The following is a 26,952-nucleotide window of genomic DNA, read 5'->3' as shown; positions in this document are numbered from 1 at the left end:
TGTGTGTGTGTGTGTGTGTGTGTGTGTGTGTGTGTGTGTTGAAGATGAAAGGATGCAGAACGGCCTCCAGCTTCAATTAAAACCAGGTTGCCATGGCGATATAGGTGAAGTGAAGTACGTTCTGAAATGTTAGCGGCTGGTGGGAGCTGAAGGTTCTGCGTTCTGTTGTCAGCAGCTCCTTGTTTGTCTTCATCTTTTCCTCTCCTTCCTCACGTGTAATTCATTTAATATTTTCACGTCCCAGTTTTACTTTTTCCACCCTTTTTTTTTAAAAAAAAAACAGTTGTTCATAACACCTCCGTTTGAACTCAATATTCCACAGGCGATTTACATGTTATACATTTTTTGTTTCTAAAATAAAATCAGCCTCAAATTCCACATTTATCTCTGGAGCTGCGATTTTTAGTGTTTATCAGTGTCATTATATTGATCCTGGAACAGGAATAACGTCTCCAAGTCTGGATGGATTTAGTCAGATTAATCTGCAAACAAACATAATTCTTTATTGCCGCACAAATGCAGCGGAAACTCCACCCACAACAGTTTACTGTTACCATGACAACCCCACACCCTCTTTACGTTCCTTAACTGTGTCTTGTCTCCACCCCTTCACCAGAGGTCTTGTGTCCTCTCTGGGTCCCCTGTTCTCTGTCCCTGATGGATGGCGGCTGTTTGCTGCTGTCTTGGACCCGGTTGACTGATTCTGGCCTGCATCTACCTGGACAGGTGAGGTCGAACTCTCTTCTTCCTGGTGAGAGGACGTCTCCATGCGTCCAGTGTCTGCAGGGAAAAGTGTGAGAAGTCAAATGGGCTCAGCTAAGAAGGGTGCCTGTGCGTGCACGTGTGTGTGTGTGTTTGTGTGTGTGTGTGTGTGTGTGTGTGACATATATGTGTGTGTGACAGGTTTGGTAGAGTTTAAATCTCAGTGGAAGATACGTAGCTCAGAGTTCCACAATGTAAGTTTTCTCCATCACAGCTTTGATATGGAACACATTTGGCTCCGCCCATCTGACCACGCCCACGCGTGTGACATCAGCTGGGCCCGCCCCTGGTGGCCACGCCCCCGCTGGCTTCATGCTATTTTTGCTCCAGAGGAGGTGAAGACGATTTTATGCTTTTATTGGCCCTCAGACCGTTACAGGAAGTAAACTTTGCTGTGGACTTTAATCTCAGAAGATAAAACAGCTTCTGTGCGGCTCTTCACTGTGTACTTGTGAGTGCTCGCAGCACGGCGCCATTTTCCCAGCTTGCTTTGCGCGGCTGCAGGGGGGAGGATCAAAGAGAGGCGTCAGGAGCATCGGGCCCGGTTTGTTAAAGCCCCCAGAGCTTTCAGCGGGCAGGCCGCCACAGCCAGGAGGCAGTGGAGGAGCAGAACAACCACTGGGCTGATGTTAGCAGACGGGAGCAGAGACCCAGACCAGATCCTGGTGACAGACGTGAATCAAACGGGAATTTGATTCACGGGAGCTCCAGTGTTTGAAGCGGCAGCTGAATCTCTCCCCTTCAGAGCTGCAGGATAGGACAGAACGTCCTCCCAGTCCCGTCCACGTCTCTCTCAGAGCTCTCTCCCTCTGTCCCCGGAGGCTTCGCAGTCCGACCGAGTAATAAGAAGGTTTTCTTGTGGTTAAAAAAAAAAAAGGAACTGTGGTATGTGCGAACGCCTGGAGCGCTGCTTTTATGAGTGAGGGACCCGTTTGAGTCGTCTTGGTTTCTCCTCCGCATTTTCTGAGGAGCAGATGAGCAAATTCAGAGATGAATCCTGTGTCCTTTCCAGGATCCAAACATCTTGTGAGCAGCTGGTCTGATGACTGACAGACCCTGGACGTGTCTTCTGTGAAATCAGGTCCAGCCTCATCATCTTTCTGCTCACTGACTCCAGCAGCGTCCTCAGTCAGACGGTCTCAGCTGCACCATCACACACCTGAGCAGCCGCCGCACTGAAGCCACAGCGGGCGTCTGGGCACACCTCAGTGATCTGGGGCGCGACCTCATAGAGGTCACTGGTCCAGACGCGACGACGGCCAGTCCAGTCCACCGGGCCGACCACCTTCGTCCGCCGTCTCCTGGTTACCTGAATCCTGCTGCGCTTTTGGCTCCAAACACCTGCAATGCTAATAGATGCTAATTGGCTGTGTGTGTTTGTTACAGTTGTGTCCCTTTGTGGGTTCGGTACCTTGCTCAAGGGCACATCAGCAGTGATCTGAAGGTGTTCTAGAACCTTCCCCTACTACCAGAACACCTTCCATGTTTTGTCTGCATTGGGGCTCAAACCAGGAACCCTCCGCCTCTCAGCCCAGACCTCAAGAACTGAGCTATTAGAATTTAATAAAAAATGGCACCGTCACCAGCAGGAAACCTGAAGACAGGTGAAAAGAATCGGAGCTGTTTTAGCAGGAAAACGCAGCTTCAAAGGCTCGTTTGGATCATCAAAGCACATTTGAGTATAAAAAAAGATGCAAATCCTGCTGGGGAACAGCGGCAACATCCATGATTAAAGAGTTTTCATGACAATAAATTCCCTGACATGATTACATCACAGCTCAGACCGTGATAGAGAGACACAGACCGACAGAGAGAGAGAGAGAGAGAGAGAGGGACAGAGCAGAAAGATAAAAGAGGGACAGATGAGCAGGGCGGGGGGCGGGTTTTCAGTGATCTGGAAACGTGGCTCATCTCACTTTCACGCCAATAAAGACCATTACTGAGCTGAGACATAGAAAGGCATTTATTACACGTCTATAAACACACAGGAGGACAATTTTGGACTGACGGGAAACGAGCGTGAACGTGACGGCTGATTTTAACTGTACATTTATTCATCATCTAACACCTGAGTCACCTGTCACGCGAGGACCCACAAAGAACTGCTGGCAACAGCTAAACCAGGACTCACCAGGGCTCACCAGGGCTCACCAGGACTCACTAGAGCTCACCAGGGCTCACCAGGACTCACCAGGGCTCACCAGGACTCACCAGGGCTCACCAGACTCACCAGGACTCACCAGGGCTCACCAGGACTCACCAGAGCTCACCAGGACTCACCAGGACTCACCAGAGCTCACCAGGACTCACCAGAGCTCACCAGAGCTCACCAGGCTCACCAGGACTCACCAGAGCTCACCAGGACTCACCAGGACTCACCAGAGCTCACCAGGACTCACCAGAGCTCACGTCCACAGTCCTGCTGCAGGTCTGTGCTGAGTTTGCTGGTATAAACGTCCCCTCTGACCTCCAATAATCACGGTTTTGCTTGAAGGACTGTGAAGATCATCTGCATGCTGTGAAACTAAAACGCCTTTCTAAGGTCACAGGTGTTGGAGCTACAGAGGAAAGGTAGAGCTGGGTAAGCTCTGAGAGGGAGGGGGAGGGAGAGAGGAGGGAGGGAGGAGGGAGGGAGAGAGAGGGAGGGAGGGAGGGAGGGGGAGAGAGGGAGGGAGGGAGGGAGAGAGAGAGAGGGAGGGGGAGGGAGGGAGAGGGAGGGAGAGGAGAGGGAGGGAGGGGGAGGGAGGGAGGGAGGGAGGGGGAGGGAGGGAGGGAGAGGGAGAGAGAGAGAGGGGGGGAGGGAGAAAGAGGGAGAGAGAGGGAGGGAGGGAGAGAGAGGGAGGGACAGAGAGGAGTGAATGGAAAGGTAGAGCTGGGTAAGATTTGAATGTGAGGAGGGAGGGAGGGAGGGAGAGAGAGGGAGGGGGGGAGAGGGAGGGAGAGAGAAAGCGAGAGAGGGAAGGAGAAAGCGAGAGGGGGAGGGAGAGAGAGGCAGGGAGGGAGGGAGGGAGGGAGGGAGAGAGAGGGAGGGAGGGGGAAGGAGGGAGAGAGGGAGTCGCTACAGAGAGGAGTGAATGGAAAGGTAGAGCTGGGTAAGCTCTGAATGTGAGGAGGAAGGGAGAGAGAGAGGGAGAGAGAGAGAGAGGGAGGGGGAGGGAGAGAGAGAGGGAGAGAGGGAGGGAGGGAGGGAGAGAGAGAGAGAGAGGGAGGGAGCGAGAGGGAAAGGGAGGGAGAGAGAGAGGGAGGGAGAGAGAGAGTCGCCATTACTGGCTCTCAGAGGGAGGGAGCGGACCGACGCAGGTTTCGGTTTACAGCACATTCCACCCCAACGGCACGAAAACACAGTTAAATCCGGGCTGACTGGAAACTGAGCGGGACTGCGGCTTCAGTTACAGCGCAAGTTGGGAGCTCGTCGGCGGACACTCATGAGCCCGGACTGTGGGTGATATCAGAGGAGTTTTTCTGCCTTGTAATGCGGGGACGCTTTCTCCTCGTCTCCGTGGTGTGTGGATCTGGGAGCGACCATGTTATTAGGTGGGTAGGGGAATGTATCTGGACTGGGATCGGGACTTCATTCGCTTATCTAGCGCTGTCCTCCGTGGGCCGAGCCCAGCCGCGGGTCTACGCTGTCCCGGGTCAAACGAGGCACGGGGCGAGTTGCTGAACGCAGACTGGGGTGTGTGAACACGGTTTAGGATTTAGAACCCAGCTCCTCAAATGTTCGACAGGGTCCGGGATGCTAATGCTAGCTAACTATCCGTCACCCCCCTGGCATGCGAGGCTAACGTAGCTCGGCTAATGTTAGCTAATCGAAATGGGAAAGGTGTCCCCCCCCCCCCCCCCCGTCGCTCCTGGAGTGTCAGGGCCGTGCCGGTCCAGGCCAGACCGGGTTTCATCCCCACTTTGCCCCCCGGGGGAGAGAGCGATAACCACCGTATCAAATCCTGCGGTAGCGAACGTTAGCTACGGCGCTTTGACGCATTAGCGTGAATGTGTGTTTGGTTTAAGTGGAGCAAACTTGAAAAGGTTCACTCCCTTAACTCTCCCGATCCGCGACTGGGCGTCGCGGAGTTGGGTCAGAACCAGCCCCCTTCAGCGGAAGTCCTTACAACAAAATCCACGGGCCATTTTCCAACAAACTAAGCTTTCATGGGAATAAAATAACAATCATACATTTAACGCCTGTCCAGATGTCCGAAGTTGGAATCCTCGCCCCCGTATTCTTTTTTAAATCTGCCCCCCCTTAAAAGACCTCTATTTTTGTTTTTTCCCCCCTAATTTAAAGGCTGCTGAGTGCAAACATTAGCAGGGATGAGGGATGGACGGTCCGGTCCAGGTCCAGGTCCAGAGGTGCCACTGGCACCGCCAGGACGTCTTTGAGCATAAATGAGCACATTTGTGTATAAAAGCGCTCTTCAAAATATTGGGATTTTACCCCAAATACTTGGAAATGCTTGCTTTTATTAAACACGACGCCATGGTGTTGTAATTCTTTGGCATTTATCCTAATGTTCATTTAAAATACACAAAATTGGTCCGTTTATTTTGTCGTTGCTTAAATCTGCAGGATTCTTTCACTATTGTCACACGTAGCTGCGCAGTTACAGTCAAAAGCTGGAGTTGGAAGGTTCCAGACCACATTACTTTTTTATTTTATTTTCAGTTTTCTTACTCATTTTTCCGAGTTGTAGACTGACTGCGACCAAAATTCTTTCAGGGCCTGAAGATGTTCCACTTTGCCTTCAGTTTTTCTTTCACTTAAAGAGTGAAAACAGTTGTGAGGCTGCAGAAGTCGCTTAAAAACAGGTTGTGACCTGTAACATTTCCAGTTGGGGTTTTTCTGAGGTGTGCAGAACCTCAGAAGAACTGCAGTTGGGTCCATAAGTCCTTGGACCAGCCTCAGTGGGACACTGCAGGTCATTGGTGCGCTGGCTGTTCTTTGACCTTCTTTCATTGCCAAATATTTAGTAAGAAGAGGTTTTTTTATGTTGTCACCTGGACAAGATTCCACGTGGTTTTTAACACCACGACTCCACCAGGCTTTTTACTTCCACAACTTTCCTGGAAAACCCAAATCTATTCCCGATCATACATCATCAATCCATAGCAAAATAAAGAAGCTTCCTCCGAATTATACAGTTGAAACGGTCACGTTCCTGATATACTTTATGCTTTTGTTCTCCTGCCATGAAGCGATGAGAGAAGTTCCTAAAATTGAATGTGCTCGTGCACCTTTATGTGGAAGTGGTTTAAAAATGTGAGGTGACTGTGAGGAAGAGTCAGTTGTGGCCGAGCTGGATAAAAAGTGCCGCCTTTGTCTCCTACTCTGTCTCGGCTGGTCACCGCTGGCGAGGCTTTAACTCCAACCTAACATATTCCGCCAGGTGCCACCGTAAACCGTCCTGCCTGTTCTGTGGTGTTCCGGGGCTTAACAGCATTTAGTCATCTCTAAAACCAGCTTGCAGCGTGATACCTTAATCCCCCCCGCAGCCTCTCGGTGAATAGACTAATCGTGATGCGCAAGGCTACTTTTAGCTATCAGGGCTGCAGCTTGGTGGTGTTTACAGCAAACACATGGTGTCCACTCACTTCTTTATGTGTCTTCATATTTATTTTAGGTGAGGTGGTTCACCTGTTCATCAGCGCACATGCTTCAGGCTGACGTGTCACATGACACCTGGGGGGGGGTGATTTAAACCTGACTAACTGGCTCATCTGTTTTCTCTGTGATGTCATCTGAGCCTGGACCAGCTGAATAAACGTGTCGCGCGCATCTCGCAGGTAGAGCTGGTGAGCTCGAGCGTGTCTCGTCCTTTAGGGAGGACGACCAACGTCCCTTCGCCGCAGCACATGGTTCGATTGTGGAGCAGCGTGTATGGAGGGCTGTCCCCAATCTTCTTTCCCTTCGCTCAAACCTTCCCGTCCCTCCGGCGAACCTTGTCGTCACAACAATGAAGTCTCTCTGCACTCGCCCCCCATCCGACGTGCGTCCGGTCATGGAAGGGTTCTGGCTTAGGTGACTCCAGTAATTCCAGACGGGACCAATATGTCAGGTTGCTCCTCACCCACAGTTTGTGTTTAGCATAGATGTGATCATATGCCAGTATGGACGTGATCCAACCAGCAAACCCATTTTCCCTTCCCAAACAATCAAGCCAAACAGTTAGCTTTAACAGCGTGAGCTGAATAATATTTGTTCTGAAAGTGACGGGCAGAGTAAGCGGGATTATACATTTTAGCTGTCATCACGCTGCCCGGGGATGAAGATGGCAAATCTGTGAACTGATTTATTTTCTCTATTTCATTCTCGCAGAGGAGCAAATCATTTCTAGGTCAGCGACTGTCAAAGGGCCGGAGTTTCATGCCATTTTTATCTGCCTCCGCACAAATTGGTTCAAAGCACTTTTTTCCTCTGCGAGGGGAAACGTGACATTGCCGAGCGGCCCTCGGTCGGCTTAGTCTGCCTCCCCTCGTACGAGCGGGACTGTAAAGTTCTGTGTGTTCAAATGTCCATTTTGCCCTTTTGTTGAGCTCTCACATTACCGTTGAAGACGGTTTATTGTAGTGCTGTCGGATCTCTAATAACGGTGTGTTGCATCTCATTAACATGCCTGATCTACTGTTTGGAATGATTTGTCCCAGAGGGAAGTGCGGACTAACAAAGGCTAATCATTATATTTGTGATTAAGAGACCCTGCTGCTCTCTGCAGCGCGGTGCAGCTCTCCTTGTTTGTTTTGCCTTTATCTCCTGCTAATTGTGAATTCCATGTCTTGCAGGCAGGTGATAAAGGGGAAGCTGGCTGTTCTATCCCAGCTTAAGGAAGACCAAGGGTAGAAGCTGAAACAGATAGAAGGGCTCAAAAGGGGATTCACCACTACCAAGGGAAGAACCCCAATGAAAGTGCCTCTGTACCGCTAACGTGCAGACAGCAGAACTGGGATGATATCTTGATCTGTTTTTCCTGAAAGTGACCGAATTAGCAATGACTGGGGGGCTATAATGGCCAAGAACAAGGATGCACGCCCCCCGACATTTGCCGTCAGTGTGGTTGGCCTTTCTGGGACGGAGAAAGAGAAGGGAAACTGTGGAGTGGGCAAGTCCTGCCTATGCAACCGCTACGTGCACCCTGACGCGGACAGCTACTACACGGAGCACACGTCAGTGCTGAGCACAATAGACTTTGGGGGACGTGTGGTGAACAATGACCACTTTCTGTACTGGGGGGAGGTTTCCCATCGAGGGGACGATGGGTTGGACTGCAAAATCCAAATCATCGAACAAACGGAATTCATTGACGACCAGACGTTTCTTCCACATCGGAGTACAAACCTGCAGCCGTACACCAAACGCGCTGCAGCAACCAAGCTCCAGTCTGCAGAGAAGCTCATGTACATCTGCACGGACCAGCTGGGCTTGGAGCAGGACTTTGAGCAGAAGCAAATGCCCGACGGGAAGCTGAACATCGACGGCTTCATCCTCTGCATTGACATCGGCAAAGGCAGCAGCAGGAAGTTCGATGACCAAATGAAATTCGTCAACAGCCTCTTCTCCCAAATCGTCAAGGCGAAGAAGCCCATTGTGGTCGCTGCCACCAAATGTGACGAGTATGAAGACCAGCAGCTGAGGGACCTACAGGCCTTCGTGGCCAGCAAGAAGAACCTCCTCCTGATTGAGACATCGGCGCGCTGCAATATAAACGTGGAGCTCTGCTTCAATGCTCTGATCCAGCAGCTCGACAAAACGAGAGGGAAGCCAAAAACTGTGCCGTATCAGGAGGCCTTCAGAATTCAACGGCAACTGGTCGCCTCCGTGACCGATAGATTTGAGAAACTGATGGTCCATTCGCTGAGGGATTACCACACCACGTGGAAAACGGTGGCCAATGACCTGAAGGGCAAATCGGACTATGATGAGTTCATCACCTTGGAGGGCTCCAGAAAAGCACGCAACATGTTCACAAAGCACATCGCACAACTGAGGCAGGAGCACATAAGGAGGAGGAGGGAGGAGTACTTAACAACACTACCCAAAGCTCTTAACAACCTTCTCAATAACCTGGATGAGGTTGAGCATCTCTCGTGGCCCGAGGCACAGCGTGTGATCCCAAGCCTGCCAGGATTCCAGTACTGGTTCATAGTTCTGGAACACGCACCTTGGGATGAGACGGACTACATCGACAACAGTGACCCCAGGATACCCTTCGACCTTCTCGATACTACTGATGGGGAGCGAATTTATCATAACCACGTCCAACACCTGCTGTCAGAGAAGCGAAGGGTGGAGATGAAAGAGAGGTTCAAGAAGACGTTAGACAGGGTTCATTTTATCAGTCCTGGGCAACCTTGGGAAGAAGTGATGTGCTTTGTGATGGAGGACGAGGCCTACAAGTACATCACCGAATCAGATAGGAGGGATGTTTACTGTAGACACCAGCAGGAAATAGTTGAAAGAGCCAAAGAGGATTTCCAGGAAATGCTTTTTGAGCATGCCGAGCTGTTCTATGACTTGGATCTGAATGCCACACCAAGCTGTGATAAGATGAGCGAGATTCACAGCGTCCTGAGCGAAGAACCCAGATACCAGGCGCTGCAGAAACTCGCCCCAGATAGAGAGTCTCTCCTACTCAAACACATTGGCTTTGTTTACCATCCCACTAAGGAGACATGTTTGAGTGGGCAGAACTGTGTAGACCTGAAAGTGGAGCAGGTTTTAGCAAACAGGCTGGTGCAGCTCGACCACGGGCGCTCAAATCTCTACTATAACAGTGCCAACGTTGATAAAATAAACCTATGCCTCCTGGGCAAGGAGGGGCTCTCGCAGGAGCTGGCCAATGAAATCCGAGCCCAGTCCACCGACGACGAGTACACCCTGGATGGTAAAATATATGAACTGGAGCTTCTGCCCGTGGACGTCAACTCCACGCTTCTCTTTAGCCACGCATGGGTCAACACGTTTAAGCCACACGGTTGCTTTTGTGTGTTTAATTCAATAGAGTCCCTAAACTGCATTGGAGATTGTATAGGCAGGATCAGAGCTGAGATAGCGCAGAGTCGGAGGGACAGGTTTGCACAGCCGCTGCCGTTTATTCTCATCCTGGCCAATCAGAGGGACAACGTGTGCAAAAACGTCCCAATCCTGAGGCACCAGGGCCAGCAGCTGGCAAACAAGCTGCAGTGCACCTTCGTCGACAGCCCCTCTGGAGCCTTCCCGCGCAAATTCACCGAGTTCCAAATCAAGCAAGGCCTGCGAGCGGTGCTGGACGGGCTGAAGCATAACTTTGACGTGCTGGCCCCGCTGCCCTCCATCAAAGACATGTCGGAAACGGACCTGAGGATAGTGATGTGTGCCATGTGCTGGGATCCTTTCAGCGTCGACCTCATCCTCTCGCCTTTCCTGGACTCTCACTGCTGCAGTGCTGGGCAGCCGGGCCAGAGCAACACGCTGATCCTGGACAAGATCATTGGGGACAGTAGGAGGAGGATCCAGGTTACGGTCCTCTCCTACCACTCTGCCATTGGCGTACGCAAGGACGAACTGGTACACGGCTACATATTGGTCTACTCTGCCAAACGCAAAGCCTCTATGGCTACCCTGCGGGCGTTCTTGGCTGAAGTCCACGATGTCATCCCAGTCCAGATGGTGGCCATCACCGACAGCCAGGCCGACTTCTTCGAGAACGATGCCATTAAGGAGCTGATGACGGAGGGGGAGCACATTGCCACGGAGATTTCGTCCAAGTTCACGGCTCTGTACTCGCTCTCGCAGTACCATCGCCAGACTGAGGTCTTTACGCCCTTCTTCAATGAGGTGCTACAGAAAAAGCTGAGCATCGAGAGCTCCTTCCTGTTCGACAGCTCTTCACGCGAATGCACCACTGGGGCCAGTGAAGACGTCTTCCCCACGTCCCCTCACAGCCAGTCTCCAGCTTACACCACATATTACCCGGAATCCGATGATGACAACGAGGCTCCGCCGCCTTACAGTCCGATTGGTGACGACGTTCAGCTTCTTCTTCCACCCCCAGCGAGCGGGCTAGGTGCAAAATTGACATGGAAGGCAATGAGTACCCTGTCCACAGCACACCAGTTGGAGAACATGACCGCAATCACAAAGTGCCTCCACCCATACGGCCTAAGCCGTCACTCCCTAAACACGTCAAGAAATTGGATCCCAATTTGCTCAAAACCATCGAGGCCGGAATGCGAAGCAACCGAAGAATGCCACGAGCACCCGTGATCCACAGCGAGGACGTGGAGACGTCGGACAACTATGCAGATCCAGTTGACACCTTATTGAGGTCTAGAGGCTACCACACTGATGAAATATACGCCGTGCCTGAGGACGCGCACAGTCGCCTCATCAAAATACGGAACTTTGGTGGACCACACGGCCTCCATCCTAGCATCATGGAGGAAGAAAACGGCTTTGACAGGAAGTCCCAGGCCGCGCGGCGTCCATCAAAGTACAAACACCGTTCCAAGATCTTGTTCAGCAAAACAAAGGCCTACCAAAGACGATTCCACTCCGACAGCGACGGGGAGGAGACTGGCCCTGCTGTGCAGAAAAAGAAGAAGGGCAGAGCCCACCGGGGCAGCGAGGAGGACCCACTGCTCTCCCCTGCTGATGCCTGGAAGGGTGGGATAGACAACCCTGCCATCACCTCTGACCCAGAGCAGGAGGACAAGAAGATGAAGAAGAAGAAGACGCCGAAGACACCAAAGGAACCAAAGAAGGTCAGTTGGGTTTTGAAATGCCCTATATTGTAGACTGTAGTGAGATTATAGGTTTGAACGGGGGAACCATTCACAAGCCCCCAGGATGCTGAGAGAAGACCTGATAAGGCTGCTTAGAGCTGTGAGAGATGGCAGCTCATCCTTTGGACGTGCACAAACATGAACGTGTGCATCTGATAGAAACGCTGTACTTTAGAAGAACACAGGAGTGACTTCAGAACCGTGTTATCCCGACCCATCTCATGTAGCATCATGCTGTTTCCGAACACGTCGTTTACATTCATATTAGAGAAGAATCTCTTCATCTCTGCAGGAGACGTGACCTAAATTAGCTTCTTATCATGATGTTCTTTTCTCTCGACACACGTAGACGTCGAATCTAGGATATGATAACGAGCACACATTTGAGGGTAAAGCGTGGATTGAATATTGCTTAATAACTGGAGTTTAGAGACTTTTATTACTGTGTTTATTTAATACGAATCAGTTTTAAAGTGGATTCTTAGTTTTGCACCACAAACGGCATAAGCTGATAACATCTGCGAGCACCTTCAGAGATGATCGACTGGACCCACTTTGAAAATGGGGTTCCTGAATCAGTGTTCACCGTCTGATGCTGCGTTACGAGCAAACATGTTGCTGGTTTTTCTGGTCTTCTCCGACCTTTTCCCACGTGGACCATCTTTCTTCTCCTGTCTGCTTTGCCTCTTTGTCTCTCCTCCCTGTCTCACTGTCCTCATACTTGGCTGTTTTTCCATCTCACCACCTTCTTATTCTCCGCTCCCTCTTCAGAAATCATCCAAGCCCCCTAAACCTCTGTACCCTCCCACCCGGAGAACCTGGGAGAGCAACTACTTTGGCGTCCCCCTGCAGACCCTTGTGACACCCGACCGTCCCATCCCTCTCTTCATTGACAAGTGTGTCGACTACATCGAGCGGACAGGTGAGTTGCGTCGTTTCTCTGTACATTCAGCTGTTTCGTAATTCCCATAATGCTTTGCTGCTTTGTTGACACATGTAGCAACGGAAGCATTTTTTCCGACTGAGTAATTGGGTGACGAACAGGAGCGAATGTGGAGCGTCTGAGCTCTATCTGGAGTTTGAACTCCATTCAAACTATCCCGACATGTTTCTTCACGACATGTTTGATGTTTTATGGTGGTGAAATTGAGGACAAACAAGACCAAAAATGTACTATTGTTGACATTGTTAGCATTGTTGTTACTGAGGGATTATAGAGGTATTATTTATGGGCCCTTGTGAGGAAGAGAGCGCCTGTTGGAACTAGCTTAACTGTTAACGTGTGACTGTTTCTGGCTTCTGCCCAGCTGTTGTAAACCTTCCCTCCAGCCTCCTCTGCTCAGATGAAGATACGGAGGCGTCTGATAGATGTTTATAGTCTGATGGACGTGGCTGGAGTGGGAATATTATCTTGGGGCTCCTCCCGCTCAGCCTCCCGTTTCCTGTTAAAGGCCTCAGTGGTGTTCTTTACTTTTTCCTCTACACAAATTAATATTTGAAGCATATTTAACATTCATGAGAATGTTGCATAATGTATTGAGTCACGGTCCTGAACCCTCTTCCTCGTTAGGACCCTCCATCCTGAGATGCCGAACCTGACACTCCTGCGTTTCCCGTGTCTATTTTTCTGTTTTTCCGAGTGTGTTTACTGGTTTTTCCTCCGGGAGTTTTAATTCCCGTCCTGAAAATCCTTCTGAATATGTTTTGAAATTTAGCTGGATCTGCTCAAGCCCATCGGAGGCTGCCAACTAAATTTAGGATTAATCTCAACATATAACGTTGGTGGATTTGGGCGCGTGTGTGTGTGTGTGTGTGTGTGTGTGTGTGTGTGTGTGTGTGTCTACGCCAGCTGACAGCCCTGCTCTGGAAATTTCATGGGTAGTGCTGTGAACCCATCCAAGTCCAGATGGAGTGTTTGGCTTCCATCTTTCCCTCCCTACTTTCAGAAGATCTTGTCTTCCTAAACGCCGCTGCTCCACAGGGTGCTTCATATACAGTTGAGGAGTTTCTTCTCAACTTGTTTGCGTGTGGTTAATGTTCCTGTGTGTGGTGCCTGAGTGGGGAGGCTGATTACAGCAAATGTCTCCTTTAGAGCGACGCTGGGTTCAAGCAGCAGGAATCCACAAAGACGTCGCCTGACGTCACGTGTGTTGGAAATATCTTTTAATAAATTCCACGATTTATAAACATGTTGAATAATGATCGATTCACCCCACCAGTGACCTCATTCTAGATCTATATCCTGACATTTCTGCATCAGCCGTGACTTCATTTGCCATTAAAATAAATCGGCGCTGCTCTGCCGTCTTCATAAGCCAGTTAAAGAGGCCACAGCCTGAGTTTATGGTGCTGTTTAGGTGTCGGAGAGGCCAGACGGCCCTTTCGAGTGGAGCCACATGTAAATGGGCTGCAAGCAGGGAGGCACAGAGGCAGGGAGGTGATGATGGCTGTTTGTGGTGCTGTGGTTTCAGACCAGCAAGTGTGAAAGGAGAAGCTGTGAGTTCGCGCCTCGCTGTGCCATCGTGCACGGCTGCGAATCTGACTGGAAGCAAAAGCAACCGCCGTTCTATTTTTTGCGAGTTTGAGGCTGGTGGGATTATGGTGACATGTTTAATGGGATAGTTTAATGAGGTGCACATCTGGGTCAAAGGTTCTTTAAGAGCAACCTCTAAGAGCTTTAGAGAAACCCAGAAATGGCATCTTTTTGTGTTTTCCTGTTGCTCGTATTCCCACAGTGCTGTGCGCTGATGCCCTAAATGCGGCAGACAGAAGCTCCTGCTTGCTGATGGGTTTTATCTGCATGCCTGAGGTCGAGCACAAGTCTTCACTGCTGTTTGTGTGCTGAGCTCTCACTATCAGACTGAATGGGGTGCAGAGGTTAGCTCCGAAAACTCCTGCACTTCGGCGTTTAAGGGTGTGAAAGGAGGGGGCTGCAGCGAACCTCTGGGAAAGCAACTAGAAATGAAAGGAAAGCTGAAGGCAGGATCTTAGAGAGCGACACGAGGTTCTCCTCCAGGTCTCTGCTACCTGTCGGCTCTCCGAGATTCAGCCGCTAATGAATCAAAAACTCTTATAACGAGACGTTGTCACTATCTGAATAGCCGCTCGCTACTGTGCACATTATGAGCCTTTAGCCACGAAGTCTCTTCAGTCCTGTGTTGTCCTGAGCACTGATGATCTAAACATCTATACATGACGGTGCACATAATGAGCACGCTAAATAAAAACTGCCTATTTAACTATTTAACAGCCTATTTAACAGGCACGCTTGCTTGCAAACTCTTTGACATCAGCTACGTTTTGCACTTTTTTGACCCGAATGTGCTAATTGCGCATTTTAAATGAATGTCTCCTCTGACTGGACGCAGCTACCTGCGTCCCGCAGTTTAATCGTAAGAGGATAAGTACGAACTAAATATGAAGTTTAAGACGGCTCCCTAAGTGCTGCTGCTGCCCCAGAATGTCTGAAGCACCCTCAGGTTCCAGTCTGCACCAGTTCGGGCTGCTTCTATTTAAATGAGTGCATTTATTTTATCCAGTGACTAAGATAACGCTATAATCAGACCTCCCCCAGCTGTCCTCAAAACAACTTTTTCAGGGGGACGGTGTCTCAGGGAGGAGGCAGAATGTGACGTACGAGTGAGGTCGCGCAGCTGCTGCCCGACTCCATTATACTGGTTTTATTAAATGCTTCCTGTTCCCCCGAGACACGAAGTGGTATTTGAGAGAGAGGGGCTGATTAAACGGCTTTTTGATGTTGATGCATTTAGAAGTCCCTTAGCTTGTTATCTTCCCCAACACTTAGATTAATGTGGGGTGGGTCGGATGAAGCGAGGGTCTTTTTTTGGAACTGCGCCTCTCAGCTGAGCACACACGTGTTAAATGGGGTCTGTCGTCAAACTCCTTTAAATCACCTTGATTACATCGTCCTCTGCGCAGTTTTAGCAATTTCCTTTTGTCAGTTTTCAGCCTTCGAGGTGGTTTTTCTTTACGTTCAGAGGGCGTCCACGCACGTGTGCTGGTTCTGCGGGCCGGGCCCGGTTGAAGCAAGGCTGGAGCGCTGCTGCAGCAGCTGTGTCAGCCAGGCTTCATACAAAGCTGATTATTGGCTATTTTCAGCCTGCTTTGAAGTCGGATTACCACCCAGAGGTTTGAAGGCAAGAAAATAGGAAAATAGATGACAGAATTATGAGCGTGCGCTGGATGAATGTGGTGATGGAGCTCTGACAGGGGATCAGGCAGGAAGTGCTGCGATCTTGTCCTCTTCTGTCAGTCCTTGTGTCTGTCTCCATCTCTGCTCTGGACCAAAAGAGGAGAGCTCAGTCGCTCGCAGGTCACGATTGATCGGCGATCAGTCCTGCATGCAGATGTCTATACTTCTGCGTGTGTGTGTGTGTGTGTGTGTGGGTGTGGGGGGGGTGTGTTTACTCTGCTGTGATTGTCTGTGTTGTTTTTCCTGTGGCCAGACTGACGTCATGTCCAATGGAAACACACTGACAGCTTCCTGTTCAATGTGTGGAGCGGCCAGTCCTCCCAGCAGCCCGGTGGGACTGGTCTCACTGTCTGACCTGGGGCTGCTTGTTGTTGGCTGTCGGCCTCGGGACTGACGCGCCTCACGTGATCAACCCTTTGTGATGAGTTTTAAAAACAGACACCGTCACGGATGCTGCAGCTTAGATCTCATGTTTATTTTATTTGAAGCCAATTCTGGCCATATTTCCAATAGATCAGCCTTGACCTGATCCTTCAGGTCAGAAATGCAACCAAGACTCACCAGAAGATGCACAGAACGATTCCTTTAGGCAGACTCTAAGCACGTGCGTTGCTAGATTTGGTGGCAGCACTCAGCACTGGCTTTAATGCCCACTCGTCCCCCTGCCTGCAGGTGAAACCAGGACCTCACCTCTGTGAGCCAGGCGGTCCGTCCCTCAGGGCAAACATCGCTCTTTGTCTCTTCAGATTGTCCCCAGAGAGGACCCGGTGTCTCCATATGCATTGGTTGGGATCCATTTGAACTTTTCCCTTGTCTCTCTGTAGCAACGCTGTTACTCAGATGAGGGGAGGCAGAAAGGCCGCCGTGCTCTGTAAACTGCAAAACAACAGGGGAACAACCTCTGATATGTGACCCATTATCTCTGATATGTGACCCATTATCTCTGATTGCTTTATCCCCCTTCAGGATTTATTCTTTGACCTTTTGGGCAAAAGCTGCAGTGGGAGGATCTCTTGGAAAGAACAGCATCATGTCACCAGATCTTATGCAGTAAATTGTTTTAAATGTGGTTATTAGGTGTTCCCTGAAGAATGAAGAGGAGGAAGAGACTCTGCTGTGTAGCCTCTATTTCCTGCAGCCTTTATTTCATTATACGGACGTCACTGTGTGAATCAGATGAAGGTCTCGGCCTTGTGCGTGTGTGCAGCAGAGTCCTGTGGTGGACAGAGAGCTGGGCCAGTTTGAGCTGGGCCAGGGGCAACACTGATCTCAGAATTTGTTCTGTGTGTGTGTGTGTTGTGTGTGTCTTGGGGGCAGTTTGTTCAGGGAGGAATATAAAAAGGGTGAGAGAGAGGCTAGCGCCATGCTACGTAGCTGCGAGGCAGTCATCTGGTGTAATGGGGCTTGTGTGTGTGCGATGGGGAGAGTGTATCCTGTGGCTGTATTTGAGCATCCAGCCCTCCATTAGTTTGCCTTGAAAAGCCCTTATGTTGCCCCCCTTTCTCCCTCCCTCTTTCCTCTCTATCTGTGCGTTAAAACCAGCAGGCGTGCGGCAGGGGGACTCTGCAGCCTGGCGTCGAGCGTGCACGTGTCTGCAGGAATGGGAGCATCCTCTCCGTCCTTTTTATGTCTGCTTGTTCTGTAACTTTGAGGCGTCTCGTCTCCGCTCGGCTTTGTTTAACTTGCATTTAGCTTCTGCTGCTAAGTGGAATAAGCAGTCACAACACGTCGTCTTAGAATCACGAGGCCTTTTTGAACGATAAGTAAAGTAAAAGCGGAACCCCCCCGACGCCCTCCGACCTGGTTCTGGCTCGGTTGACGCTCATTTGGGCTTCAGAGCGTCAAGTGTCGTATTTTATCTGTCAGTTGCCGTCAAAATATGTCAGGACGCAGAGTTAAAGATGGGAACGTCCTGCTGCGTCTGTTCTGAGAGCCACTGACCTCAATGAGCAACACACACACACACACACACACACACACACACACACACACACACACACTCTGGAGGCCATGTAATCAGCCATGTTACCCTCATATCTAATCCTTTCTTTTAATCCCGTCTCTTATTGTCTGATTCCTCCCACATGATGTCATCTGTTCCAGGAACAGTTAATGAGTAATCTTCAAATAAGTTGGTGGGGGGGTGTTGGTGTCACCTTCTCCTCCATCCTGCAGGAGCCCCACCGTCCTCCTCTCATTGACATTCAGGTAGACGGGATGTAAATGAGACATTTACAGCCAGAACACGTCACTTGGTCGCAGCAGTCTGCCGTCGGCTTATCTCTCCTCGTTTTTCTTCCTCTTATCTTTTGATCGGAAACATTTGCGCTCTCAGATGCCCCAGATCGCTTGTCTTCACGTTTGCTATCTGACTGCTGCGACGCCCTTCTAACGGGTGCCGAGGTGTGTCTAGTCCCCCACTGGTGGAGCTCCACTGGCTACCTGAGGCTGCCCACATTAAGTTCAAAGCCCTTATGGTGACCTGGATCTGTTAATCCCTGGCTCCCCAATGGTGGAACGACCTCCTGACCTCTGACAGAGCAGGAACCTTCTCTACCTTCAAACCGCTGTTGAAGATGCAGCTATTGTACTCCCTCCTCTCCTCTCCTCCTCTCCTCTCCTCTCTCCTCTCCTCTCCTCTCCTCTCCTCTCCTCTCCTTACTCCTCTCCTTACTCCTCTCCTTACTCCTCTCCTTACTCCTCTCTCCTCTCCTCTCTCCTCTCCTCTCCTCTCCTCTCCTCTCCTCTCCTCTCCTCTCCTCTCCTCTCCTCTCCTCTCCTCTCCCCTCCTCTCCTCTCCTCTCCTTACTCCTCTCCTCTCCCTCCCCTCCCCTCCCCTCCCCTCCCCTCCCCTCCCCTCCCCTCCCCTCCCCTCCCCTCTCCTCCTCTCCTCTCCTCTCCTCTCCCCTCCCCTCCCCTCCCTCTCCTCTCCTTACTCCTCTCCTCTCCTCTCCTCTCCTCTCCTCTCCTCTCCTCTCCTCTCCTCTCCTCCCCTCCTCTCCTAGTTTAGGACTGTGTGGACTAGTATTATATTCACATAGGTCTCACTAAAATGTAAATATTTACGCTGGGGAGTGTCCATCAGCCCCCTCCCTTACCCACAATGCAACCTGACTGCGTCATTTTGCTGCTCTCTACCTGCCTGCACACATGTGCATTGATGCACGTGCGCACACACATGCACACACACTCTGGTGGAGTCATCGCTTTCTCCTTTGGTCCGTTAATTTAATGACGTCCCCCACACAAGCGTGGGTCAATATAAATCAATACAGAGATGGGGGAGTGGGGGGGCAGAGGGAGAAAGAAAACGCTCACCTCAGGTAATTGGTTACACACACAGGCGCGCACGTGCACACACACGTCTCCAGAGGAGAGTATCTGCAACAGAACGACTTCCGCACAATTGTTCAGCTCCGAGAATTGTGGGAAAACTTGTTTGGTCTCCTTGGGGAAGCGAGACGTATTTCACCTGCGCGTTGATGCATCATTCTTGGCAGAGGGACTGTTAACGCGCCGCCGCCCGTATTCCAAACCAGCGCGCCCAGACGTGAACGTCGTGGCCGTAAATGGCGAGGAGATGATTGCGTTGATGAGCACCAGCGCGCTTGGATTAGACCAAACCGGCGTCTCCAGAGCGCTGATTTATCTGCTTCTGACCAGAACTGATCCGCCTCCGGATGAATCCGGCGCCGTCTCACTGCCCTGCCGAGCGTTCGTGGCTGCAGGACCGACTCTGGAGGACGGTGTGATCCTCTCACGTGTTTCTGATCTGATCCAGGGACGAAATCCTCCCTGATCATCAAAGGCCGGCTGCTGTGGCTAGAACACGCTCGTTTGGGCATTTTTAAATCTTCTTCAAATGCCTCACTCTTCCTGTGACTCTTGTAAGCAGGAGCGCTGCCGTGTGAACGCTTTATCCGATAACCTCGGCGCTGTCGCGTCTTCTCCGTGACGTTGTTATCGTAATAGGAATAACGCGTGGGAGACGAGCGCTAACGGCCGCCTCAGTGGCGTTCCCCATTAGTCCTTCTGGAACCTCGTCAGTGGTCGCCACCGTGCACGTCTCCGTGGGAACAACATGCTCAGGCAGAGGAATAAATGTAAATCGGCCTGATCAATGCCATCATGGATGTGGCAGATGTTGAAGCTTCCTGTCACATGGTGGTTGTCATGGTGAGGAAATATCAGCTCGCAGCATCCAGTGAGGGACAGGTGGGGGAAGAGACCACGATCTGATGTTGGGATAAGAAGACAGGAACCATGACCCTCAAGCCTGTGTGTGTGTGTGTGTGTGTGTGTGTGTGTGTGTGTGTGTGTGTTAGTGTGTGAGGATATTGGATCATATCAGAGCAGGATGAGTGTTATCAGATCCAAACACATAAACATGAGCTTTGATCACTGATGTGTGTGTGTGTTTGTGTGTGTGTGTGCGCGCGTGTGTGTGTGTGTCGTGGGGTGTGTTATATCCTGTTGAGAAACAAATTGTCCTCACAAGGACGGAGAGATGGGCTGGGTGGTGTTGGGGGTATTTGGGTCATCAGCAGGTCAGAGGTGAGCGAACGTTGGGGGTGAGAGAATTGATCGGTGAACCAGGAAATGGACCCAAAACACGTTGTGCTGTACGTCCCTGAAAACAAGCGTCCCGGGTTAAACGTTTTAGTCATGGCAATCTTTGTTTTTGTGGGCCTTTAGCAAGAACTTCAAGTGTTCGATTGCTTCCAAAGGAATATTGTTTGGGATAAAATCATTGATTCTGAACAAAGCAGAAAGGTGAGCAGCAGAAGACCGAGCCTCGCGTTTCAACCAGGCCCATTTCAGCCCATTTTGTGGCGTAACCATTAAAATTCCAGCGCAGCAGCTGCAGCTCTCAGGAGGTTTTTGTGGTTCCTGGTTGACTCTGGGTGTCGGGAGACTCTGCTGTGTTGATCCCCCAGACGACCAACTTTCACACATCTCACAGAGCTAGAGGGCTTTAATGTGGCATAGCTCCTCAGAGGAGCGCGCGCACACACACACACACACACACACACACACACACACACACACACACACACACACCCCCAGTGTACCACAGAGCAGATGACCTTGCACCGGTGCAGCAGGGCTTCGAGCTGTATGGATTAAGTTTGTGTGTTTGTATCCTGCAGCTACACAAAGTGTCACAGCCCTCATTACTGTGTGTGAGCGTGCCGGAGCCGCGTGTGGTTGATGTTTTTGGACCAGAGGCGCCAACAAAGCTGCTCTCAGACCGGATTTAAAGGGGAGCGGAAAGGTTTTCTGCCCGTTTGTGCTGCTGTTTCTCTTCAGGAATGTTCAGCATCTGCGTCCATAAGTGATGCCAAGAGGTGCTTGATCAGGATCTGCCTTTAAAGACCATCTCCTGTCCGGGGGTGGCGGGGATAATGCGATTCTGTTTGGTAACCGTGGTAACGGCAGGTCAGGACCTGATTAAGTCCATTATTCTGTCCTTACTGGAGAAAGAAAGGGTGTTAAAGGAGGATCCTGATGTCGAGGCTGCGGTCGACCGACATTCCCAACAGATATTTGCATGTTTGCTCAGCGGATCAGTGACGGAATCCTCTCAGACAAACACGGATCAGACAACAGATTTCTTTAGTTTCCACTCAGTAAAGTCCAGAACCGCTTAAACAGACGTGAGAGCAAAAGAGAAGGTCCAGATGTGAAAGCGGAGACACAGATTCTGTGGAAAAAGGTCTCTTCCAGATGTTGACGGCGGTGTTTTAGCTAAGCTAACAGGATATCAACCCGTCGCAGAGCTCGGGGCGGTGCAGGTGTGGACGGGTGGGACTAACGTTTGGTGACTCCACCTCTGTTTGTTCCACCTTTCACGGTTCATCCTGATCTCAATATGTGGAGACACATGTTCCCTCTCCCCGCTCCTGTTCCACGCTCCCACGTCAACCTGTCGTCGCCTGGCAACCGTGTTGTTTGGGCACTATAAGAGACCCAACCCTCGGAGTGGGTCCCATTGGGATGGTGCCGGGCCCGGTCTCAGCGCTGCGTTAATCCCACTGGTTTGTGTCTGCAGGTCTGACAACAGAAGGTCTGTACCGCGTCAGTGGGAACAAGACGGACCAGGACAACATTCAGAAACTGTTTGATCAAGGTGGGACTCGCCTACACACACACACCAACACACACACGCGCGGCAGCATGAATATATACGTGTTTATATACGTTTAAACGGTCACGGCAGGCAGAAACCTACAACCCTGCCGGGCCCGGACGGAAAAGCACCAGGTGGCTTCTCTGTTTGAGTGAATCATTTAATCTGAACTGGATTCGTTCATAAAGTTTCTCTGCAGAGTCAAACACATGTTTCCCTTCATCACTTGATGTGCACGAGTGTGTGTTTATCATATTCACAGACTGAACTGTGGGACAGGAAATACCCCCCCCCTCCCCCCCTCAGTTTGATGAAAGAGCCGAAAGGCCACCTAGGTGATAGATGGTCTTCCTCACAGTAGCCCCCCCCCCCCCATCAGTGCTGCCGGCTCCTCCATCAGCGGCACCATCAGAGACCCTCGGCGCCTCTGTCACTAAGATGGCGTCCAGCCAGCTGCAGGACATCCTCATTACTCCAGAGGAAGATTGGGATTCATGTGAATTTGAAGCCCTGCAGGCTTCAGCTTTGGTTCTGTTCTGCACCGGATGGGTGGAGCCCCCCCCCCCCCCTCCCCCCTCCAGCCGTGCTGATGGTGTCAGGGCCTAACGGGGAAGTTAGGGAGGAGGAGCGTTGAGGAAGGGCTAAACTCCCGGGAATTAGAAGGTTCAGCCTTAGGTGACACTGATCTGTCCTTTGTTTGCAGATCACAGCATCGACTTCGTGGTGATGGACGTGGCCGTCAACGCCGCCGCCGGAGCGCTGAAAGCTTTCTTCGCCGATCTCCCCGAACCGCTCATCCCCTACAGCCTCCACCCGGAGCTGGTCGAGGCCGCAAGTGAGGATAACCCAAAGACCCTTCCTCCCTTTTCTCCCTCTCTGCTGTTAGGGTTAGGGCCCGACCTTTGACCCCTCCCCGTCCGTCTGTGCTGATGATTTGCGACCTTTTATCCACAGTTGGGGTCTCACTTTGCGAAGAGGTGGCGCTTGATCTTGTTTCCCCATTTGAATTCCTTCAGACATGTTTAGCGGCTGCAGCTATTTTCTGTTTTTAATCTATATTTCATTTTACTGCAGCACCAGCAGTTTCTCTCCTGCTCAGGCATCATTAATTTTTCATCCCGGCTCATCCTCTGAAGCCTGATCACTATTTGTGTTGCATTGTGGGTACGTGGCGCAGACGGTAGCCTTTTCCCTCCGGACGGCTATAAATATGATAAAAGAGGATTAAATTGGTGGAGCGGTCCCGCGGTGGATGGCTCCAGTCTGGGATATTTCCTGATAATGGTGAGGAACACGGGTCCGTTCATCACCTCTGACCTTGGGCTGCCATTAGCAGGTTAGAGGCTCCTGCTGCTTCCTTGTTAAGATGATCGATGCGCTGCAGCACGAATAAATCGGAGCACCGCTAACGTACGCGGCTGTAAATTCCCGTCCAAAAACATAATAAAAAGCCTTCCCCTGCCGGTCCCGGAATGTCTGGAACATCCTGGAATCGTTCCCGACAGAGAGGCGGGATCAGGCTGCTGCGAAGCCGCTCGGTTGCGACAATGCAAAGGTATAAGATCATGTTTCACATCTGCTCTCTGAATATTTCATCGGCGAGCGGAGCGTTCCGGCGCCAACGAGCCTCTGCCGGTGGGAAAGTGACAGATTCTCCCAGGAGGTTGGAGAACATCCAAGAACCTCACAGATGGTTTCCTCCTCAGAACGTGTCTGTTGTTTGTTGTTGGTGTCAGGATGCCACAACTCTTTCACATCAGCGGTGTGATGAGGAAGCTAGTCTTTAGCGTTAGCTAGTCTTTAGCGTTAGCTAGTCTTTAGCGTTAGCTCCTCTTCAGGCTCCGGTCGGCGAGCGGCTGCGGTTCTGCCTGACTGTCGCGCCGCTTGTACACCAGCCTAAACGTCACTCGCTTACATTTTCACGGCTTTCATCCGATAGAATCTGATCTGAGCGATGGAAACATCTTTTTGTTTCCGTCTCCTGTTTAAACGCGAGTCTCTGTCTGTCTCTCAGAAATCGTGGACCACATCGAGCGTCTGCAAGTGTTGAGGGAAATATTGAAGAAGTTTCCTCCCGTCAACTACCAGGTCTTCAAATACATCATCACACACCTCAACAGGTGAGAGACACACACACACACACACACACACTCTCTCTGAGCACATCGCCGTGGTGGGTCTTTAGTCTCTGATTATATGGACTGAACGGATCCAAAAGCCGCTTTCTTTATGATAGGAAGAGGAAATATAACAAGTGGGTGCTTCAACTAGAGTCACACTTCATCAGATGCTGATGCCAAACATCTGCCAGCTGCAGGATGTGACGGATGCTCCCCGTTCTCCTCCTTTCATTTCCTCCTTCCTGCACGTTTTTTTCCCCCTTGTTTACCGATCAAAACTCCGTAGCTCTGCTGATCTATGGAGCTGTTTAGCTGCACGTTTCATATGCGTTCTAATTGTTAATTACTTAAGGTAACCGCCATGATCTGGGTGCAGGACAGGTGGGTTTTATAATGAAGCACGTTTGTACCGTTCAGTTATGACAACAGCGCCTCCCGATGGACATCGGAGGTAGTGCGCACAGAAAGAAGTATAGTTTTCATGGAAGATTTATAATCGGGAGGTGTTTAAACAGTGTTTGTACATTACAAAAAAACAGCCAGAAATTATTTTAAACTTTCTTTGCCCTCAGCGGCGCTGATAACTTCCTACTTCGGTCTTAAATCTCTCATCTGCTTCCTGAATGTGATTGTTTCCTGTTCCAGGGTCAGCCAGCACAGCAAGACCACCCTGATGACGGCCGACAACCTGTCCATCTGCTTCTGGCCCACTCTGATGCGGCCTGACTTCGAGAACAAGGACACGCTGTCCACCACCAAGCTGAACCAGGCCGTCATCGAGTCCTTCATCATCCAGAGCGACTACTTCTTCCACGGCGGCGAGGTGGCCGAGAGCTCCAGCAGCGAGGGCACGCCGCCGCCACGTTGCCACAACATGGTGGAGGCGCTGCTGCCGCTGCAGCTGCCGCCACCGCTGCAGCCGCAGCAGATCCAGCACGCCGTGCACCCCGACCCGCTCATCTGAACGGCGCACGGCATGCTGGGAAATGTGACAGAGCAGGCGCCCGCAGCCGACAGGGACACTTTTATTGGATCCATCTGGCAGGAAATCTGCCTTTTGGAATTTTGGATTTGGCACATAACACTATTGGTTCGCAGGGTGGGAGGCGTGGGAGGCGCTCTGCAAGGCCAACTCCCACGTTCCCCCCATGGAAGAGCACATGAGGGCCCTCGTTTACCTCCACGTCAAGAGAAAAGGGAAATTACAGCCGAAAAGGTTTCACTGAGTCTTCCTGCAGATCTTTGACACGGATCGTTTCTCTGCTGTTGCCTGTTGGAGGAAGTGACATCACGTCAGGACAGGAAGCTCGGGGAGTCAGGGAGGTTTGGGAAAAAAAGACTTCAAGGAACCATTTCTGAAGGACAGCACATCTGTGTCACCCGCCAGCGTCCGTTTGTTCCTGTAGTTTTTCTCTTTTATTTTTGTTGGTAATTATTATGTGTGTGTGTGTGTGTGTGTGTGAGAGAGAGAGTGTGTGTCTGAGTGCGTGCACTGACCTGTGGTCCGTAATTGCAGCCAGTTTTTGGGATTCAAGAGGGATTAAAAATGGAACCTGACGGACTCAAAGGTCGCGACCTGTGTGTCGCCTCTGTGGAGCTCTGACTCCGCCCCCAACCCCGCCCCCTCCGCAGCGGCGGGGGATAAACCACTATGCTGGGTCGAGGAGGCACTTCCTGCTTCTTCATCATTTCTGTTCCTTCTGTTGGACTGTTGGAAACTAAACTTTGCATGTTTTGACACTTAGTGAAAGAAAATTAACTCTAAAGTTTAAAAAAAAAAAAAAAAATGAAATGAAATGAAACTTTGAATTCTTTGTTTTTGGTTTAAGGGGGGAAACATTTCCACAGAAAATTTAGCTTCTTTTTCCTGTCACGCAAGAAGTCATCTCTTGACATCATATTTTTGGTTTTATGTTAAATAGGCTTCCCAAACTAGAGGAAAGAGGTATATAAAAGTATATAAATATATATATATATACATATATGTATGAGATGATATCGGCAGCAGACGTTGCTGATTTAGTGAAACAGCTTGAGGGGAAGTGAAGTGTCTCATCTGTCATCACCTGTGTGTGTGTGTGTGTGCGTGTGTGTGTGTGTGTGAGAGAGAGAGAGAGAGAGACTCGTCCCTCACCGATGACGCTCCGATGCAGAATTCCTCCGTTTTGTTCCCGTTTCAACTGTGATCGGATCCTTTGCAGGTCAGCAGCAGCTCTGTCGACCTTGTTTCTTAATCTTCGTCCTCACTCTTATTTTTAGTTAAAGTCTTAAGTGTTTTCAGTTTACGGTACGTTGACTCTGTAACTCAGCTGATCGGTGAGACACGGAGGTTAAATTCACTTAAAGTCTTTTGTAACCATCAAAATCCTGGAATGAAAATGTTTGGTGACGTTTAGAGGACGTCCCGGCACCCATCAGTGGGCGTGTTCCCCAGAGTTCTGCATCAGCGACGGGGGACGGCGGGCTGGGCCTGTCCCGCGGCTCCCGTGTCCTGGCTCCCGTGTCCCGGCTCCCGTGTCCTGGCTTGATCTCCTGTCCATCGGTCCACATTTCAGCTTTTTTATTCATCTCTTCAAATGTGAAGATTTTATGTTTCGACTGGTTTAAACCGTCACTCTTGAAGTCCGTCTGGAGACGAGATCAAAGCAGACGGGATCAAAGCGCCGTGTTTGGGGCGGGACGTTTGAGACGGACTGAAAAGGTGCGTTGAAGAGCTGGATGTGCTGCCGTTGGGGGCGGGGGGCTGTAGTTTCTCATCAGTTCTTCTGTTTTTCATCCATAAGTTCTCAGCCGGTGTACAAACTGACTTCTAACCACATCATCTGCTCTGTATCATAGTAAATAAAACAGATTTTCAGAAATGACAGGATCTTCTTCTCTGTTTCCAAATAAAAGTTTTCTTTTTTTCAACTAACCTTTTTACTAGTTTGATCTCAAGATGTTTTTCTGCAGTTTAGAAGAGTCGATCTTAT

General features: G+C 50.6%; 1 protein-coding gene and 1 long non-coding RNA gene across 2 annotated transcripts; both read left to right on the top strand.

The window, feature by feature from the left end:
* The first annotated feature begins 380 nt into the window (after positions 1 to 380).
* LOC130540217 (uncharacterized) lies at positions 381 to 2,515 on the top strand. The gene is made up of 2 exons (XR_008954334.1): positions 381 to 726; positions 977 to 2,515. It is a non-coding gene; the product is annotated as an uncharacterized LOC130540217 (long non-coding RNA).
* A 1,487-nt stretch (positions 2,516 to 4,002) lies between these two features.
* arhgap5 (Rho GTPase activating protein 5) lies at positions 4,003 to 26,844 on the top strand. Its single transcript, XM_057058753.1, is given in 8 exon segments — positions 4,003 to 4,296; positions 7,540 to 10,774; positions 10,777 to 11,496; positions 12,289 to 12,439; positions 21,783 to 21,860; positions 22,564 to 22,695; positions 23,875 to 23,980; positions 24,626 to 26,844. Coding segments are annotated over 7 exon segments (4,518 nt in total). The 5' UTR covers positions 4,003 to 4,296; positions 7,540 to 7,762; the 3' UTR covers positions 24,945 to 26,844.
* Positions 26,845 to 26,952: the final 108 nt, after the last annotated feature.

Source organism: Takifugu flavidus, chromosome 16 (assembly GCF_003711565.1).
Source record: "Takifugu flavidus isolate HTHZ2018 chromosome 16, ASM371156v2, whole genome shotgun sequence".
Lineage (NCBI taxonomy): Eukaryota > Metazoa > Chordata > Actinopteri > Tetraodontiformes > Tetraodontidae > Takifugu > Takifugu flavidus.
The sequence above is the reverse complement of the archived record's forward strand: the minus strand, read 5'-3'. Positions and strand labels throughout refer to the sequence as shown.